At 49.9% G+C, this 20,273-nt stretch overlaps 2 protein-coding genes across 2 annotated transcripts; both read left to right on the top strand.

The window, feature by feature from the left end:
- The first annotated feature begins 14,388 nt into the window (after positions 1-14,388).
- On the top strand, positions 14,389-15,816 carry myf6 (myogenic factor 6). The gene is made up of 3 exons (XM_058076870.2): positions 14,389-15,018; positions 15,470-15,554; positions 15,621-15,816. Exons 1-3 carry the CDS (start codon positions 14,458-14,460, stop codon positions 15,725-15,727), a joined length of 753 nt encoding a protein of 250 aa, XP_057932853.2. The 5' UTR covers positions 14,389-14,457; the 3' UTR covers positions 15,728-15,816.
- A 1,806-nt stretch (positions 15,817-17,622) lies between these two features.
- On the top strand, positions 17,623-19,075 carry myf5 (myogenic factor 5). The gene is given in 5 exon segments (XM_058076869.2): positions 17,623-17,667; positions 17,669-17,705; positions 17,708-18,186; positions 18,681-18,747; positions 18,814-19,075. Coding segments are annotated over 5 exon segments (807 nt in total). The 3' UTR covers positions 18,993-19,075.
- Positions 19,076-20,273: the final 1,198 nt, after the last annotated feature.

The raw sequence follows: 20,273 nt of genomic DNA, 5'->3' as shown, positions 1-20,273 counted from the left end.
CACTATAGACAGGTCAGTAAAGGAGGAGGAACGCTTCGGAAGGGTCAGTAGGGAAGGAGGAACGCTATGAGCTATTAGCGTGTTGCTAATTGCGCCCTGACATCACGGGGGCCACCTGGAGGGTCCAAACAAAGCATTTGTGCCCGGGATGTTGATGACAAGTTAAAAGTGAGATCCCACGCTCCTCTGGGTTGCAGACGTTCCTTTCCTCGGAAGCTGCTGACTGATTCATCTCGGCTGCTGGGTTGGTTTTGGGTGAGAGAGAGCGCTCTCCTCCATGTTTGTACGCCACCAGCGCGCAGCGTGATGCGGGTCATTCACGGGTAAGCAAGAGCTCGACCGCTACGCCCCGGCCCAATCGCGAGGTCACGCGCTGCACCGCGCACCCCGCGACCTTTGACACCACCCCACCCTCCCGGCTCAAGGCCGTGCCGCTCCAACCTGCGCTGGAAGGTCAGCACTCGCCTCTCCTCGCCGGGCGAGCGACTCGAGTTCCCGAGGCGGCACGCCAGACGCCCTTTGAAGTCCAGAGGTTATCTGTCATGGCTGACACGTCTGTTGTTGTTTCTTTTAAAGCTGACGAGAACCTCCTGCTGCTACGCCGTGACGCTTTTATTACGTTATGACTGCAATTGTACACTTCCACAACCTGGTCATTAGCCTGGAAGCACAAACAACTAAATTCCTTCGAACTTTCCGTAAAGTTTCATCAAATTCACTTTTTGTGGCGAGACAGCCAGGAGCAAAAAACCCTGGTGGAGGTAATAGTTGACTGCTCTGATGCGTTTGTAAAGTGAAAGTCTGGTTAGCTAATGCTACTGGCGTAAGCTAGCTCCTCTACTCAACAACTACGACACACCAGAGCATGCCCCCCCCCCTTGTTTCTGTGGTATTACTTTTAACAAAAACAACACATGCTGGCGCTCCTATTAAACCCCGTAAGGCTTGACATTTCTCACACAGCTCCACAAAACATTAGCAAATTTGCATGCCAGCATCTGCAATTGAAAAGAGATATTTTATGGAAAATAATATACAGGAAGTAATATACAGGAAACAACATGGGAAATATGGGGGGGGGTTGTTTATGTCAAGGTTGACAATGATCACATGACACGCTGATGAGTTAAACATGGATCCTTGATGACAGCGACGTGACGGGAAAGTCTTAGTGGGGGGGGCCCACGCTGGTCCCCGACCCACAGAGGGGGGCGGGAGAGGGGGTCCCCACTGGACGTTATAGTGATGTAATGTAACTTACAGTACTTCTCATGTACTGCGTAATACTGCGTGAATACATACAGAACCCCCATCCACCAGTCCCAGCCTGGACAGAACTGGATACCCCCATAGGGTCGGTATTTGGGAGCAAGTACGACGGGATCCACCAGTCATGTGTTGACAAGACCAGACGGGAAAATCTTAGTGAGGGGGGGCCCACGCTGGTCCCCGACCCACAGAGGGCGGCGGGGGGTGGAGAGTCCCCACTGTACGTTATAGTGATATAATGTAACTTACAGTACTTCTCATGTACTGCATAAAAGTAGACAGGAACATGCCATGAATACAGAACCCCCATCCACCAGTCCCAGCCTGGACAGAACTGGATTCCCCCGTGGGGTCGGTATTTGGGAGCAAGTATGACGGGATCCACCAGTCATGTGTTGATGAGACCAGACGGGAAAATCTTATTGGGGGGGGTCTCACGCTGGTCCCCGACCCACAGAGGGTGGCGGGGGGGCGGGCGGTTTGGGGTCCCCTCTATAGTGATGCAATGTAACTTACAGTACTTCTCATGTACTGCGTAAAAGTATAAAAGTAGACAGGAACATGCCATGAATACAGAACCCCCATCCACCAGTCCCAGCCTGAACAGAACTGGATTCCCCCGTAGGGTCGGTATTTGGGAACAAGTACGACAGGATCCACCGTATCTGTAAACACGTACGCCACGGCACGGGCAACACTGAGCGTTTGTCCGATGCTATAAAACATTTGGAGCATAATCCATAGGGTCCGAGTCCGTGGGGACCGGTCCTACGGTATTCTGTACCCTTATCGTTTTTAGCCATCTGCCACAGATCGTCAGCCGCCATTTAACGAGCCGTCAAACGGCGTTTAAAAGAGCAGCAAAAAGCCATAAGAAGAGCAACGTTTTTGGCAAGTCTCCCGACAACCTGTTGCTTTGACCTCCCGGGCCGGGCCCGCTAAGGAGCGCGTGGGCCGCCTCCGCTCCGACCTGTCAGGGAGGCAGCAGGGGGGGCGAGGTAGACAATGTTGCAAGCACAGAGGGTGTGAATTGATTGGCCCGTGTGCCATCCGCTGCCCGAACGTCTTTCGCCCTGTCATGGCGGATTAAATGTTGTTGAAAGGAGGCCTGAGCTCTGCCACCCTTCGTTGACACCCATGTGTTTCAAGGGAGACTGGGGGGGTTAAGCGTGACGGAATCAGGAGGCCCAGGTTGAGGCGTCCCACCTGGCCGCCAGAGCCGCATCACCCGACAGGGAATTGTAGCGCTGTCATAAACGCAATTCCAGACCTTCCACTGCCAGCCTCCATCTTTTTTTCAGACGAGCTGAGGGGGGGGGGGATCTCCGAAGCCCAACACCTTAGCCGACGACTCCTGACGCATTCCGAAAAGAAAGCGATGGGAGCGTGACAATCGGGAAACAACGGCTGTTAGTTACAGAAAATGCATTAACGGCGTGAGCCCGGCCAGCGCGGCGCAGAGGAAGTGGTGGGATTACGGCGAGCTTGGACCGAGCGGGGGCGGGGGGGTTCACTTCCTCCGCCCCCCCCTCCCGCCTCAGTAAAGTGTCCAGATTTACAATCCCTCCGGGGGGAGAGACACAGATACACCATCCTCATACCCGTCAGGAACGGACAGCTCCTGATTTTAAGATAATCTTAAATCAGCGCGTGACAGTCGTCAGCGGGGGCGTCGGGGGCGGCGGGAGGTCAGGGGAGCCGGGGAGATTGGGTTTGTGAGGGAAGAGAGAATTCTGGGAAGCACAGTGAGCGATTAATCAATTTTGTATCCACACATTCCGGATCGGACCACAGGGTGCTCCACAAGTCACCCGCCTTACTCGGGTTAGCGTGATAGCGTTCCTTCGCTAACGGATGCTTGCAGCATCAGTTTGAAGACAACGCGGCCCGGCTGCTGTCATGGGCGGGCGGGACTTCCTCAGCAGAAGCAGGAAGTGTTTTTGCAGCGCGGGTCATGACCCCTTTCATCTAGCCCCCATGAGTCAACAGCAGCCCACCCTGACGAGACACGGGAAGGTTCCGGTCCTGCCAACAAGGTGTGGAAGGATATCGGTGGAGATTTTAAGCAGCCGTGGGGGAGGCGGGGGCTGTCACTCTGGCTGCACATCTGTATGGATGTGTCACAGAGAGGGAGGGGGTCACATCTGTTGAGCGGGAGCCTTGTTACACACCACGGAGGCAAGGATCCAACACTTTCCATATGCTGGCTAGCTTAGCATAACCCCGCGTCCGAAACGCTGAAACGCCATCGCTGACTCCGCCCTTTGTCCCTTCAAATCTGCACATGGTCAGCGGACGCTCCTAGCGCCAGACATTGTGGGGGTTTTGGCCCAAAACGGGGATGATGTCATGGGAGTTCATGTTCATGCATCATCTTGATTTCACTTTAATGGAGGCCCGGCCAGCCGAGAGATTTGGAATTTAATGTCCGGTGTCGAATTCCAACACCATATTGGTGCTCCCTTTTATTTCTGCATGCCCTCAAATAGCCTTTTATGCTAGTTATGCTACATCTGTAGCCCCGCCCCCTCGCCTCACCTGTCTCCTCCGCATTCGCTTTGGTTATTATGACTAATATGAGGGAATTATGACAACAAATCCCATAATATTAAAAGTAGCTCAGTTTAGCGATGATTATTAAAATTGTCTTAATGAGGTGAGATGACTTATACTGCGACAGGAAGTTCCCTCGACCCCTCTTGAAAGCCAACGAGAAAGACACTTCACATGCTAGTTGGACCAAAACAAAACACGGCGTACACAAGAACCTCATCAGCTGCCTGAAACCTTTAGCATCCCAGCGGCTGCTCGGAGCATGTGCCCAAATACAGCGCACCTTGCTGGGCTTACAACATACCCTGCAGTGTGAACGTAGCCTTGTTCAATAGCTAAAATGTTAACATATGTGCTAACTGTTAGCATGTTGACAAGATTACAATAGCTAAAATGTTAACATACGTGACAAATGTTACCATGATAGCATTTTGACCTGATTACAATAGCTAATATGTTAATATATGTGCCAGCTGTTAGCATTTTGACATGATTACAATAGCTAATATGTTAATATATGTGCTAACTGTTAGCATTTTGACATGATTACAATAGCTAAAATGTCAACATACGTGGCAAATGTTACCATGATAGCATTTTGACATGATTACAATAGCTAATATGTTAATATATGTGCCAGCTGTTAGCATTTTGACATGATTACAATAGGTAATATGTTAATATATGTGCTAACTGTTAGCATTTGGACATGATTACAATAGCTAATATGTTAATATATGTGCTAACTATTAGCATTTTGACATGATTACAATAGCTAAAATGTTAACATACGTGGCAAATGTTACCATGATAGCATTTTGACATGATTACAATAGCTAATATGTTAATATATGTGCTAACTGTTAGCATTTTGACATGATTACAATAGCTAATATGTTAATATATGTGCTGACTGTTAGCATTTTGACATGATTACAATAGCTAAAATGTTAACATAGGTGCCAATTGTTACCATGATAGCATTTTGACATGATTACAATAGCTAAAATGTTAACATGTACATGCTAACTGTTAACGTTCATGTAGGGACGAATAAAGGCATATCTTAATCTTAATCTTATACCAAAACATTAGGGGCCACTGTTTTCCTGAGTGTGACTAGCTATTTAGCTTCCTGTGTCGTCCTTGTGAACAATGGTGGCTCAAGGTAAGGTCCATGTCAGTTAGCAATATGCTAGCATGTAGATTCCCAGCCCCAGCGCCTAGTAGTCCCTAACATGTTCCAGCCATAGTTGAGTTGTTTCCGTGTCAGTAATCCAATCCCCAGTGTGCTCCACGGCGACAAGAATCATCTTTTTAACAAATGACAGTCTTAAATTTATGCTTGGCCACTTGTGGCATTTGTCCCGGGCCAGCTGTTTTCTCTGCCGAGGTAAATGTCTATAAATCAGGGGGCGTTAATCTGAGGAGACGCTTGTGTGTGTGGGGGGTACTCTTTACCTCCATTGGTTACAGAGCATCCATCAAGCGCTCAATGAAGGCTCAACAGATCAGCTCCCCGTAACCCCGTCATCACCCCCGTGACCCCACCTTGATGCCTCCTCCTTTCCAGGCGGGAAAATCGCATTGGAGTCCGAGGTTTATTCTCAGGATGTAGCGCACCTTCACTTGAAGATGCTCGGTAGTGGCCATCTTGACGTCGCTTTCCTCGTCAGAATAACTCTTCTTCCATCTCGGCCGCATCTCCACTCTTGGGAAAGTTGACCCGATCGCCCCGTCGTCCATCATGTAACTTTAACTGGAGGGGACTCCAGACCCAGGCCGTGTCATGGCAAATCATCTCCAGTGGGTGACAGCGTCTGGAACATTCCATTCAGGTGCTAGAAGCATGGTCCACCTTGTGATGGTGCTTTAATGGAACATTCCATTCAGGTGCTGAAGGCATGGTCCACCTTGTGATGGTGCTTTAATGGAACATTCCATTCAGGTGCTGAAGGTGTGTGAGGACACCGTATGCCTCTGCGTACAACTACCTTGCCACTGTCGCAATTGGTGCTATTTGCTAGGTGCTAACATTTTTACTGTTAGCATGTTAGCATTTTGACATCATTAAAATAGCAAAAATGTTAACATATGTGCTAATTGTTAGCATGTTAGCATTTTGATATGATTAAAATAGCAAAAACGTCAACGTACGTGCTAACTGTTAGCATTTTGACATGATTACAATAGCTAAAATGTTAACATACGTGCCAATTGTTACCATGTTTTGACATGATTACAATAGCTAAAATGTTAACATATGTGCTAACTGTTAGCATTTCGACATGATTACAATAGCTAAAATGTTAATATAGGTGTTAACTGTTAGCATTTTGACATGATTACAATAGATAAAATGTTAATATATGTGCTAACTGTTAGCATTTTGACATGATTACAATAGCTAAAATGTTAATATATGTGCTAACTGTTAGCATTTTGACATGATTACAATAGCTAAAATGTTACTATAGGTGCTAACTGTTAGCATTTTGACATGATTACAATAGCTAAAATGTTAATATATGTGCTAATTGTTAGCATGTTAGCATTTTGACACGATTAAAATTGATAAAATGTTTACATACATGCTAACTGCTAGCGTTTAAAGTATTTTGTACATGTACATGGCCCCTATGTAGGGTCATGATAGAACGGTCTCTGCACCTTTGGTACTTAGCATGCTAACTGTCAGCATGATAGCACTGTTGCTACTTTATCCACGCCAAGATGGAGGTGGACTATAAAGATGCCTTGGCATATTTGGTTGGCATACGCGTATGCACGCCTCCATGAAAGCGCCGTGTCCAGTGGGACGTAAACGTTCTTGATGCTGCTGCAGGAATTCTAGCGGCTGTTGTTCCAGGTGAGAAGTATTTTCCCATCCTTCTCCTCCGGACAGGCGACCCCACGGGGAGCGGGAACAAGGAAAACGCGTTGGCCAAACAGCACACGACGTGCGGCCTAACCGCGTCGCCCCTACGAGGACGTGGCTCGGCAAGGCCGCGGTGATTCATTAGCGGCATGCTGAGAGCAAAGACTCCTGTTGTCCTGCGCGCTTATGACGAGGTCACAGGGGTCAAAGGGGTGGGGGGGGGGGCATTGCACTGAGATGACTCCATCGCCTCCTACTGTTCATCATTTGGACTGTTTTCCTTCCATTGGAGAAGCGTGAAGAAAGGACCACTCACACCACACCGGTGGAATGTTGAAATGAGCGTCCAGGGTGGCGGTGGGATTGGGGGCGGGGGGGCGGCTAAAAGTCTGCCAGAGTGTAGATGGTGGGAAATTAAAGAATGGCCGTTTAAAGTTACAAAGCAGAGCCAAAAGGAGCCTTGTGCTTAGCGCCAGGCTAGGCTATGGTGATTAGCTGGGGATGTTTGCGGGGGGCGGGACAGCGCCCCGCTGGTGTTAACTGTGGGTGGCAAGGAGATAAAAGGGTGTGTTGTTTATGCTGCCTGTTTGCGGTGGGCATGCGTCCTTATGTCTCTGCCATGTAGCACAAGGATGCTAAAGGAAGACGAGGAAGGCCAGGTCCGTTTCATCCGGGATAAGCTTCCTTGGCTCCGGGACCATCCAGGATTGGGTAAAACTAGTCCCTTCTTGCGGGGTCGGGTATGGACTGGAAAGAAGCCAGAAGTCTCTGACAATGTATACTCATCCTGAAAAGTATAACCAATGCATCGCAGCCTTTTAATCCACCTGGGACTGGGGGGCACGGGACGCTCTCTCCTGGAGGTCCACCTTTGGTCTGGGGGGCCCCACCTGTCCCCTCATAAGTGATCTGAACAGCAGCGTGGGCTCATTTGGCAGTGAAGAGGTGGTCCACTGGGCTCTGTCCTCAGCCCGTCAGCGTTGCACAGTGTGAAACAACACATTAGGAGCCCCCCCCCCCCCCCCCCCCCCCCGCCCCAGCCACCCACCTCTATGTCCAAATGCCAGGCGGGATGAGTGCTTGCTTTAGCAACGACCACCACACATCCCAGTTATCTCACTGTGTGGTCCCACCCCGCCTCCTCCATGGAGCCACGGCTTTGCTGTCCTAGGCTTCAGGGCACAAGGAACTGTACGTGCCTCCAAGACCACTACTAGTACTTGTGGATCCCGACTGATCAGGCTCTCCTTGCAGTTGAAAATAATGACACCCCACAGCAACATCCTTCCATCCGTCTGCTGCTGAAAAAGCCAATGATGGGGCCATGTTCCTCATGTTCCTCATGTTCCCATCTTTCCTCTTCTAGCCCCCCAGGGTGAGGACATTGCAAGTAAAGCTTGGGAATCCTGGACCAAGAGCGCAGCCAGTTGCAAAGAAGCATTCCAGCGAAAGATGGCAGACGTTGGCCAGAATGTGGATTGAATGTGATGCCATCATCTCTTGATGGCAAAGACACTTTTGGACTGGAAGAACAAGTCTCACCAAGGTGACTTCATTTGGACTGGACTTCCTTTTTCCCAAATGTTCACGTTCACACTAATTGATGACAATAGAATGTCTTTGAACCTAAGTAAAACTAAAATCAACAATAGATTGTCCTTCAACCTAAATAAAACTAAAATCATGTTGTTTGGTAACAGCAGAAAGGACACGCACCAGCAAATACAAATAGACGGTGTAGACATTGAAAGGGTGAAGGAAAATACATTTCTGGGGATCACAATACTTGCTGATATAGTTCATCTTCAAACAGCTAAAATAATGCATAAGGCTAAAAATAAGCAATTAGCTAAAAGTGTCATAAGAAATATGATCTCAGGGAAGAACTACATTTGAAACACTTATATGCTAGTACTATGTAAAAAAAGGCAGTGCTTTTGATACAATGTATGTGAATGCGGCAGCACAGGCCTGCTGGAGGTGGGGGTGGAGGTGGTGGGGGTGGGCTTTGAGATTGCGACACTTTGCTGCTATTGTGCAACATGAGCCCCGACTGCTGCACATCAGTTTCACACAGCGTGACTAAGCCGCCAGTAACAGGAGCTCAGGCCGACCATCCCCGCGGACCCCGGCCTGCACGTCCGCGCCACAGACCGCCGCGCCGTGCGAGGTACGCCCCCCTCCCCACCCTCCTCCACCGCCCCGAGGGACCCCGCAAGAGCAAACAGTGAGGTCATCTCCGGGCTCTCGTCTGGCCAGCCAGGATTACGCTGGCACGGAGAGACGGAGACAAGGCCAAGGCTGGAAGAGTCCACCTGGATCAAGTCATTAAGTGGAGACTCCTCCAGGCGGGGAGGGGGGGGGGGATAAAAAGAAAAAAAAGATCACGGCCGCGTTGTCACCTTCTTCTTATGTGGGAAAACACACCCAGCACGCCCAGCTCATCTGCAGCAGCCAATCAGCCTGCATTTGCTGTCATTCATTCATTTCTGTAGTGCTTATCCTCACCAGGGTCTGTTAGCCTGGCCAGAAAAGGTGCAGAGTGAGGCTTCCTGTCTGACTCCCGTCTTTGCATGCACCTGCACTGCTTTCTTTACACACACACACATACACACACACACATATACACGCACACACCATGAAACACAACCTCCAATAACATCCACAGAGGTAACATGAGATTTTTTATTGGATCAAACAGGTGGTGCCGACCTTCACGCCCGGTGAAATGTTGGGCACCGAGCACGCTCACTATGTGTGTGTGTGTGTGCGTCTGTGTGCGTGTGTGTGTGTGTAAAGTGGCCACCGTGCACAGCAATGTTTGCAATGAGTGACGACGCACAATCGATGCCGTGTTGGGGCAGTCAGGTTCGCCCCCCCCCCCCCCCCCCCCCAGAGGTTTGGTCATTTGTGGAGATCATTCACGTCTGTGTCAACACACGTGCACACGCACGTGCAAACGCACATACACGTGCACCACTCTAGCTCATACATCATCATACGTAATGTAGTTACATAATGTTGATTTCTTGTTCATTCCTCTCCATGTATGTACACATATAGTACACATAAAGTATATACAGTACACATACAGTATATACAGTACACACAGGACATACAGTACACATACAGTACAGATACTGCATGTACTTCTTTGACTTTCTAGGTATTGTTTATTTCCATATTGGAACTTCATTGGTCCTTCTAGGGCTGCACGGCGGTCGAGTGGTTAGCGCGCAGACCTCGCAGCTAGGAGACCAGGGTTCAATTCCACCCTCGGCCATCTCTGTGTGGCATTTGCATGTTCTCCTCGTGCATGCGTGGGTTTTCTCCGGGTACTCCGGTTTCCTCCCACATTCCAAAAACATGCTAGGTTAATTAGCCACTCCAAATTGTCCATAGGTATGAATGTGAGTGTGAATGGTTGTTTGTCTATATGTGCCCTGTGATTAGCTGGCCACCAGCCTCTCGCCCAAAGACAGCTGGGATAGGCTCCAGCACCCCCGCGACCCTCATGAGGATAAGCGGTAGAAAATGAATCAATGAATGGTCCTTCTAGTCATGGGTATGTTTTGTCTGGTACCTATAAAATACTATTTAGAGTACTTCTAGGCCCAAGAGAAGTATGAAACGCGATAAAGGATGGTACGTACGTGGATACATGCGTACCCTGAGGCAGCTGTATAGTCGTGATGTACGTAAATGGATGAACGCTAACAGCTCGTACGTGTACGCCGCCACCGCCAAGCAAGTCTGGAGTCACCGCATCTTGGGTTATTTGGTGTTTACTCCCATTTGAGTTTGACAGGCGTGACGTGGTCCCAACAGAGGGCGACGTCTGGGCCAGCAGGCCGTGGGGAGGCGGCTTCGGGTAACCAAAAGCAGCGTCGGTGTTTTCATAAAGCAATCATCTTCTCATCCATCAATATCCTATTAGATTCTCCTGGAGCCAGTGGCATTACCCCCCCAAGCCACCACGCCCCCCCCAAAAAAGGCTGCTGTTTGTGTTATTGGGGGCTGTGATTTTCATTGTAACGCAAGCCGCTTTGTTCTGGGCTGGGGGGGGCCTAAGGAAAAACTAATATTGGTCGCCACGGTTACCCACACTGACTGATATCTGGCGCTCACAGTGGGGGCGGGGGCGGGGGGGGGGGTAGCGGCAACGGGGAGCTGGATGGCGTATAAAGACAAGGAAGATGCTTTTATTTTGACATGTTTGTGTGCTTTGGAGGTCGATAGCGAGGGCGGAAGGGGGTCTCCGGGGTCACCTCAGCCGGGCCAGACGAGATGGCCTATCGTCTGCTGGGGGGTGGGGACGGCGGGGTCAAGTCCCTGCAAGTCCACATCCTTCACTTTCTCCATCGAGGACAGAATCAGTCTGGCGGCAAGCGAGGATCACTCGCATCTCAGTCGCCATTAAGCGGCACACGATACGCCGCTCCTGCCGTTTATCAGCTTGAAATGGAGCAGCAGCTGCTCATTACCCGCGGCGTCACTTGGCGGTGACAACACTTTAGGCCTCTCCGTCAGTGCCGCGTCACGCCTAGCTAGCACCCAGCACGCTAATTGACAAACTTCAGCCGCTCAACGCTTTTGAACTGAATGTGGGTTGCTTAAAGGGGAGGTGGGGCTGGGGGGGGGCTTACGGGCACCCCTCCACCCCCTTTGAAACCCAAGCTCGCTGTCTCAACCACCATCTCATGCGCAAGTGAGCGGACGCGTCTGTTAGCTTAGCCAAGAAGATGGAGTGTTGGCGCTGAGGGAGATGCTAAATGTCTTTGATTTATTTTCGCTGTTTTTCGACCTGGCGTCATTTAGTCTTCGTCACATTTTAAACATTTCCATATCTTATACTATAGTTTCAGGCAAAAAATTAATTCATTAGATATGACTCATTGTGTATTCATTTAGCGCTTTTCATTTATGCTAGCACAAGTCCATGGTCGTGTCCAGGCTGGTGCTGGTGGCCTGTATTCATTTAGCGCCGCCTTGTCTTGGTTTGACGCATCCACGACAAGAATGAGTGGCAAGGGACTTACAGTCCAGTCGAGTATCAGGCGTCTCCGTGGAGATCCCTGTGGACGATCCCTGTGGACGATCCCTGTGGACGATCCCTGCAGGGAATAAAGAAGATGTTCATGATCTTTATTGAGACATGAGTCCACTCTCTTCCTCTGGGGGCCGTGGCGACCCCACAAGGTCAAAGGCCCACGCCCCCAGGTGAGGCACTGCTGTCGGGCCCGTGACCGCAGCACTTGACCCCCCCCCATGATCTAATCTATATCCCAGGTGTGGGGGCCTTTACCATGCAGCACCGTAGGCGGGGGGGGCTTGAATTAGCACCTGGACGTCCTGTCGGGTCGGGAGCGAGGGGTCCTAAAGTTCAGGTTCATTAACAAAAGGACCCCCCCCCCATCAGGACTGTGACAAGGTCAGTATGTACATTATTTCCTCAAAGGGTGGGGGGCACTTTATTTTCTAGTTTTATTATTTTGTCATTTATAAAAGGCAAAATATTTACAGACAAACTTTGTCTTATTAGAACTTAGTATTACTATAACTTTACAGTACTTGAGAGTGAAATATCGATGCTTCTGATACCAGCTGAAATCAAAGCCTTGATGCTTTTGATATTTGAGTGATTTGAGGTCACGTTTGTCCAAAACGACCTGATGATGAAACCGTGCGTGTACCAATCCTTGTATGATATCCACAAAGTACATCACTCTTTCAAATCGCCCAGACACGTTAGGGGAGTAAAATATTGGTATCGTATCAGTATCGTATTGCCATCGTATCAGTATCGTATCGGTACCATATCGTATCGGTATTGTGTTGGTATCAGTATCGTATTGCAATCATATCGCCATTGTATCGGCATCATATCAGTATCGGTATCATATCAGTATCGTATTTCCATCATATCGTATTGGTATCGTATCAGTATCACTATCGTATCAGCATCATATCAGTATCGGTATCATATCAGTATCGTATCAGTATCGTACCGACATCATATCATATTGGTATCGTATCATAATCATTTCACCATTGTATCGGTATCATAGCGCCATCGTATCGGTATCGCTATTGTATCGGCATCTTAGCTGTATCATATCCCCATCATATCGGTATCGCTATTGTATCGGCATCTTATCTGTATCATATCGCCATCGTATCAGTATCTGTATCATATCAGTATCGTATCGCCATCATATCAGCATCGTATCGCCAACGTATCATATTGGTATCATATCGTAATCATATCACCATCGTATCGGTATCATATCTCCATCGTATCGGTATTGCTATCGTATCGCCATCGTATCAGCATCATATTGCCATCGTATCGGTATCGCTGACACCGGCCTGCATTTGAGCCAGTATGGGATCAGAAACAGAATCAGTGGTATCGTACATCAGCCCACTTTTCAGCTTTTTTTAAGATGTGGGCCCCAAGGCACACTTGGGACACCCCTGGCTGAAGTGGAGCCCACACGGAAGGGGTCGAGTCAGGGGGGGAGGTGCTAGTGTTAGCCAAGCTAGCCATAGCTTATGTTTAGCAGCGTCATGCTAGGTAGTATTGTTTGGATTTCTAACAAGACAGAAAAGGCAAGACTTAAGACCTTTACTGAGATGGGCTAGCAGATGATACCAGGTGGACGTGGTGATATCGGGCCGATTTGATGAGCTAGCTAGGGAGGGGGTGTGATATCAGGTGGACGCTGTGATATCGGCCTGAGGAGGGTTGGCAGATTTACCGCGCTCCTTGCCTTGAGAGGCCCGTTTGACTTTGTGTCCGGGATACCTCCTGATTCCCTGTGACAGCTGAAGCGTCAGCCCCCCCCCACCCCCCAACCCCACTGCTGCTAATGCTGAATTTACGGCCCCCGGTGCAGGATCAGGATGCACAGTAGCCCGCACCCTCTGGCATTGTCATCCAACAAAGCGGTCGTCACATGAACAGGAAGTGGAAATATTAAGGAACAAGTTTTGATGTCTTAACATTTGTTCTCATCTTGAATATGAATTATTCTACTAGCTGAATAGCATTCAGCTAGTAGCTGGCCCCCTCCTCAGGGTGACCAAACTTCTCCCACATGGGGGAGCACAACCAAAGGACCTATATTTGGGCATACCTAAGTCCATCTCTACTAACTACTGTACATGCAGGGCCCCTGTGATGATAAGTAGTATTGGACCCTGGCCACCGGGTGTCAGTAATGTTACTGTAACGTTGGCTGAGACACACAAGCACCAGCCTTGCAGCTTTGATTTGATAGGCCACGATAAACAATAATAATCTATATTGATATTGTTATTTATGTAATGTAAGTGCAGTGCAAAGGTGACCATAGGGGTGTTACTTTGTGTCTGGAGGGCTCTAATGATGTTCCCAAGTACATAAAGAGTACTGTAAAAGTGAAGGTGCCTTTCCTCGTGGGTCCACAAGGTCAGGCAAGCGGGACAGAAATAAAAATCCTCCACATTCCGCCGGGAAAGCTTCCAATCGAGGATCAGCACGGCGTCTTTCCCGGCTATTATTTAAGGGCAGAGTCAGCTAAACGGGAAAACACGGACCGGGCGGCCATTTTTGCGGCCACCTGTTACGAAAGCCGGGGTGACCTTTGTCCAAGGTGTCTTCAGTCGCAGTGTAGCGGCGTGTTGATGGCGTGAGGCGGCCACAGGGCGGGATAGAGTTTCACATTCTATATATAAGCCGGCTCGGGGCCGAGTGTCCCGGCTGGGCTATTTAAATGCCACGAGAGTCCCAGTCCAGCAAACACGGCCCACGCCGCCACAATATGATGGACCTTTTCGAGACCAACGCTTATCTTTTCAACGATCTGCGCTACCTTGAGGACGCCGAGCATGGAGCGCTGCACCACTTGGACATGGCGGGGGTGTCCCCGCTTTACAACGCGGACGACAGCCCGCTGTCTCCGGGCGGGGATCGCGTGGCGTCCGAGACGGGCGAGGACAGCAGCGGCGAGGAGCACGTCCTGGCGCCGCCGGGGCTGCGTTCCCACTGCGAGGGCCAGTGCCTCGTCTGGGCCTGCAAGGTGTGCAAGAGGAAGTCGGCGCCCACCGACCGTCGCAAGGCCGCCACGCTGCGTGAGCGGCGGCGGCTGAAGAAGATCAACGAGGCGTTCGACGCGCTCAAGAGGAAGACGGTGGCCAACCCCAACCAGAGGCTGCCCAAGGTGGAGATCCTACGCAGCGCCATCAGCTACATCGAGAGGCTGCAGGAGCTGCTGCACGGGCTGGACCAGCAAGACCAGCAGGAGGACCGCGCCCACCAGGCCAAGGAACTCAGTGTAAGCCCTCGTTGGACCAGGCAGGTCCACGTGCAAGTTCTCACACAGGCTCACTTTAATATTGGGCGCCTTACTTTGTGTTATGTCTACCATATTGGCTAATGGGAGCGTACAGGTGACTGTAGGGGTGCTATTTCATGTCTGGAGGGCTCTCCTGTTAAGCATATATGGAAGGTTTTCTATGCGCTGGCATCCAACTTTTAACATGGCGGGGTCCGGAAGCCATTATGAAGGATGTAGGAGACCGTCATGGCATCCTCTCCACCAGATGACGCTTGTGATTAGCACAGCGCCCTGCACATGCAGTGGTGGGACTCTAGATGGGCGTGGCCTACATAAATAAAAATTATTCCAATCACATGCTGGAAGTAAACCTAATTCATTAAGCAAGAAATATCTCTTTTCACTAATTAGTATTTTTTGTCTTGTTTATTTCATGATACCAAAACAGGCGGTTGGCCCCGGAGGCCAGTGGAAGAGGACCCCGACGTCCTGGGCCGAGAACTGCAGCAGCGCTTTGTTCAACCAGAGTGAAGGTAAAGACAACAAATACTTCAACGGATGCTTTTTACCTGGCCTTTTTCTGTCTGTGTTGCTTTCAGGGACCAGCGAGTCGTCGGCATCCTGCAGCCTCCTGCGTCTGTCCTCCATTGTGGACAGCATCAGTAGTGAGACGGGCGGCGCCGGCGAAGACGCCCCTGAAAACTGACACGAGATTTGAACTTTGTTTTACATTTTGTACATATTTTTTTTAACAATTGATGTATTTATTTTATATTCTGATGAAGATATGAGCTATTCGACTATTTGTACATGATAAAATACTCATTTTGCAATTGTGTCAATTGATTTTGTGCTTCCTTTGCGGACACTTGATTAGGTACACAATGCCATGCTATCCAAGCAAGGCTTGTTTTTCATGTGCAGGACCCAGACAGAAACCTGATAGCACCAACAAGTGATGGGATTTTATGGAGGGGGGGGGCGTTTTGGGGGGTAGCACCTCCTCCCCTCCTTTTCATTCCCACAGGTCGCCATTAAAATCAGTCGATCTAAAATGTGTAAGACTATGTTGGCCTCAGTGAAGAACTGTGTGTTGAAATAGAGAAATGTGTTGCCCCCGGCCCCCCCGGCATGACGCCGTGGAGAAGAAATAAGGTTTTCAGTACATAAAAGCTCACCTCCTGCCCCTCACTTAACTCTGCCTCTGACCCCTGACAACAACACCACCATGCGGACGCCGCCTCTCGCTACTGCGCATGCGGAGCTCCGCAGCTTTTAGGGTCGTTTTTAGCTTTGCCCCGCTGTTGTTCCAGGCGGGGACGCGCTTTTCGTTCCCGCCCGCCGCCGATGTCTTCTTCAGCTGTGCGGGTGCAATTCGGGGGGGATCGTGGTGTTGTTTTAGGTGCGCGCTGTTCCCAGAGACCCGGACAAACGTTTTGACACATTGTGAGAAAGATCCGCATTGTAGCCTTCAAAATGTCATCGGCACAATGGCTGTCTAAATGTTGGCCCCCGATCTCATCCTTGCACACCGAAAGACGCAATAAAGGTCGCAAAGGTGGACATGGAATTGACGGAGTCATGAAATAGCTACCTGCACCAAAACAACATTTCTGTGGGAAGGTCTGTGTCGCTTTATTGTGACGTCACGGGACGAAAACTTTATTATTTTCAAGCCAGGACACAAAGATGACTTTTGGTCATGGGAATGGTTTATTTTATTTGAAATAAACCCTTTATTTGAATTTAACTCTCTTCTCACCTTGGCTTCTTCCCTGAGATCATATTTGTCCTCTTGTAGAGAAGTATTGGATGACATTTTAGCTAGCTAGGTTATCGTTAGCATGATGCGTTATTTTAGCTGTTGGAAGATGAACCATATCAGCAAGTTAGTATTTAGTATATGATTTTTAGAAATAAGGAGTTATTATATTCTCTATAGGCGGCATTATGGATTGCCCTTACTGACCTTTTTTGGTACATTTAGCCAGTGAAGATTGCTTTTATAGTTATTAGCCAAACTCTCCACACACTCATGCTAACCACGGTCCACCATGTCACTCATTAATATGATACTTTGAGGTAAATGTGATATATGCGATTGGAGTGGTTGTGTTAATGGACTTGGGTGTATTAATAATGACTGATGTAATAAGCGATACATAATAATAAATGAAAGCCTCCCTTGCGACAGGAAGTGTAACAGGAGCCAATAAGTGCATGTTTAGTTTAATGTGAGCGTGCTTGCTGAGAAGGGGGCTAATGGCGCCGCCGACACCTCCCAGGTGTTTGCCGCTGCGACACAAACTGTCCGGGCTTGAAAAGTTACACCTTATTCTCGCCGCAGCTGGGAGGCATCTGCAGCGCCACCAGAGGAAGGCCAGCGTGGTCGCCCGCCATGTTTGAGCGGCGAGGAGCCACACGAATGTCTTCATCACGTTTAAGGGAGTCCGGTAGAGCAGCGGGACTCACGTGGGACCACGCAGAGAGACCATGAGAGCAGATGTGGGAATCTCTGCAGGGTCCTGGGGGGAGAGCTGGAGGGGGGGAGGGATGGGCCTTGTGGCCGGGCCAGTGGGCCATGGTAATTAGATCTGGCCAATGTGGGCCCTGGGCTCAGGCCCCGGGGGCATAAAAGGGGGGCTCAGGGCAGCAGACCCCTCACATCACTCAGAGGTTGCCTCTCTGCCCCCATCTCCTCTTGCAAGCTCCCACGCCATGGACGTCTTCTCGCCATCGCAGCTCTACTACGACAGCACCTGCGCCTCCTCTCCGGACCCCCTGGACTTGGGCGCCGAGATGGCCGGCTCGGAGGAGGACGAGCACGTCCGTGTCCCCGGCGCCCCCCACCAGCCGGGCCACTGCCTCCAGTGGGCCTGCAAGGCCTGCAAGCGCAAGTCCAGCTTCGTGGACCGTCGGCGTGCTGCCACCATGCGGGAGCGGCGCCGCCTGAAGAAAGTCAACCACGCTTTTGAGGCCCTGCGCCGCTGCACTTCGGCCAACCCCAGCCAGCGTCTGCCCAAGGTGGAGATCCTGCGCAACGCCATCCAGTACATCGAGAGCCTGCAGGAGCTGCTGCACGTGCAGGTGGAGAACTACTACAGCCTGCCCGGGGAGAGCGGATCGGAACCGGGGAGCCCGCTGTCCAGCTGCTCCGATGGCACGGTAAGACCACCTTCACATCGTAGACGCATGGGGGCCGGGCCTGGCAGGTAGCAGCCTACTCACAGCACTTTTGAGGTGCCTTCTGTTCCACCGCTGGCCCTCGGACCTCAACTTTTGCATCCTGTCTCTCATGCTTCCAACAAGACTTTCCCATCGGCCGACACTTTATAGCGCCAATAAAGCCGCCTTAAATCCGCCTTAGCGGGAGAGAAAAAGTTTGTCCGGCGGCGGCCCGGCGTGTTGGGCGCCTCTGCCAAGATTTGTGCAGATTTACAAGCAGAAAGTGTCATCTTGCACGAGGCGCTTTGGCTAGCACTGACAATCGATTAACCACGCCGGGAGAGGAAGGAGCCCTGGCCGCCCGCTGAGGGCTGGAAGGTGCCCCCCTTCTCCCAACCATTCCACACAACTCGAGAAAGCAAGCAGGATTTACGAGCGGCCATATTGATGTCATGTGTGTATTATGGACGCCTGACTTCTGCTCTTTCTTCCAGGCCGACAGCAACAGTCCCGTGTGGCAGCAGATCAACCACGGCGCAGGTTTCCCCTACACAAACAACGGTAAGACCTCCAAACGTCTTCCACACGCTATTCCCGACTCATCCGACTTCCTTCCTTACTTCCTAGAGAGTCTATTGGACAAAGCGGCGGTCGGCGCGTCCAGCCTGCAGTGTCTCTCCAGCATCGTGGACCGTCTGTCCATGCCCGAGCTCCTCCCCCGGGCCGTGTCGTCGCCCGTCGGCTCCAACTTGCAGCCCTGCACGCCGAGAAGCCCCGACGTGGGGCCTGTCTACCACGTCCTGTGAGCGGGGCGGGGGCCACGTTTGTACATGAGTGTAAATATCCAATGTAAATATGCTCATTTATTCGCCGTCACGATTATTAAATATTTCACTGTGTTCCATCCAAGTGTTGCTTCCTCTGTTTTTCAACAGCAAGACTCACGGCCGGTGTAGAAATATACCAGGGCAGCATCACCACGTGTTTGTGGGGGTGTTAAGAAAGGGGGGGGAGTGTTGAGAGTGTACCTGTTTGTTCTTTCCAACCAAATGTGTGTCATCAGCAACACCCTTGACTATTCCAACACTCCCAGTCCACAGCAAATGGCCTAAAGAGCACGTATTGTTTGATGGGGAGCGAGGGGTGGGGGGAGACCGTGTATTTGTGTGAAAGTCATCACGAGTCGCTGCTGCCAGGGTTTATTTAGACAAAATAAAATGACTTACTTTTTTTACAAGCTTCAGTGGACAAAAGGGATCGCCAGGAGACGAGATGAGACGAGATGATGCGGACCTTCATGGATCCCTTGGACGTGCCCACAGGAAAACAAAGAGCATCAGCGTCGTATGTCCGTCACTGTAAAAAAGCTAGAAATAAAATACAATAATAACATACCAATATCTCCTTAGCATTTATTTGTATTGCTTTAACTTTAAAACCACAAGGACTGGTGACCAGTCCAGGTTGTACCCCGCCTCTCGCCTGAAGACAGCTGGGATAGGCTCCAGCACCCCCGCAACCCTCGTGAGGATAAGCAGTAGAAAATTAACGAATGAATGAATGAAGCACAAGGACTGACCTTGATTCTGCCTGATATTAAAAGTGAAAATGGCAATGTGTTTGGGTAGTTTTGCCTTTTTCATAATTTATGAATTTGAGAAACTATTTAAATGAAAAATAAATAGCATTGCATTTGACGTAGGACCAAGAAGCTATTTTTTTTCTTTCCCACAGCTCCATCATGTATAAACATTTGTATTAATGTATTAGTCTTTTTGAGTAACTGGATGAACTTTTTTTTAAATGGTTTGCCTTTTTCATTCTATTTTTGGAGTCTTATCCAATACATATTTTACATTTGTTACAAAACGATGAACAAAACGATGCTACTGTAGTGCGAGCTTGCCGGTACATAATTCACCCCGGAAAGATTGATAGGGGAGTGGTTGCCACCCGGAGGGGTGCGCGTGAGGGAAAGGGTTATTTCTTCCTGTTGTGGTTGCTAGGTGGGCGTTAATGTTCAAAAGAAAAGTTCTCTCCCAAGTTCGACACCCCGCCTCAGACTAGTCAAGACTTCTTGCATAGCA

Source organism: Doryrhamphus excisus, linkage group LG2, assembly GCF_037039965.1.
Source record: "Doryrhamphus excisus strain RoL-2023G ecotype Guam linkage group LG2, RoL_Dexc_Guam_v1.1, whole genome shotgun sequence".
Lineage (NCBI taxonomy): Eukaryota > Metazoa > Chordata > Actinopteri > Syngnathiformes > Syngnathidae > Doryrhamphus > Doryrhamphus excisus.
Note: the sequence above shows the minus strand (reverse complement) of the source record. Positions and strands in the feature narration are given on the sequence as shown.

Coding starts and splice junctions, on each gene's coding strand:
- myf6 (XM_058076870.2), top strand. CDS start 14,458: ATGCCACGAGAGTCCCAGTCCAGCAAACACGGCCCACGCCGCCACAAT. Junction 15,019..15,469: donor ACCAGGCCAAGGAACTCAGT/GTAAGCCCTCGT, acceptor ATACCAAAACAG/GCGGTTGGCCCCGGAGGCCA. Junction 15,555..15,620: donor TTTGTTCAACCAGAGTGAAG/GTAAAGACAACA, acceptor TGTTGCTTTCAG/GGACCAGCGAGTCGTCGGCA.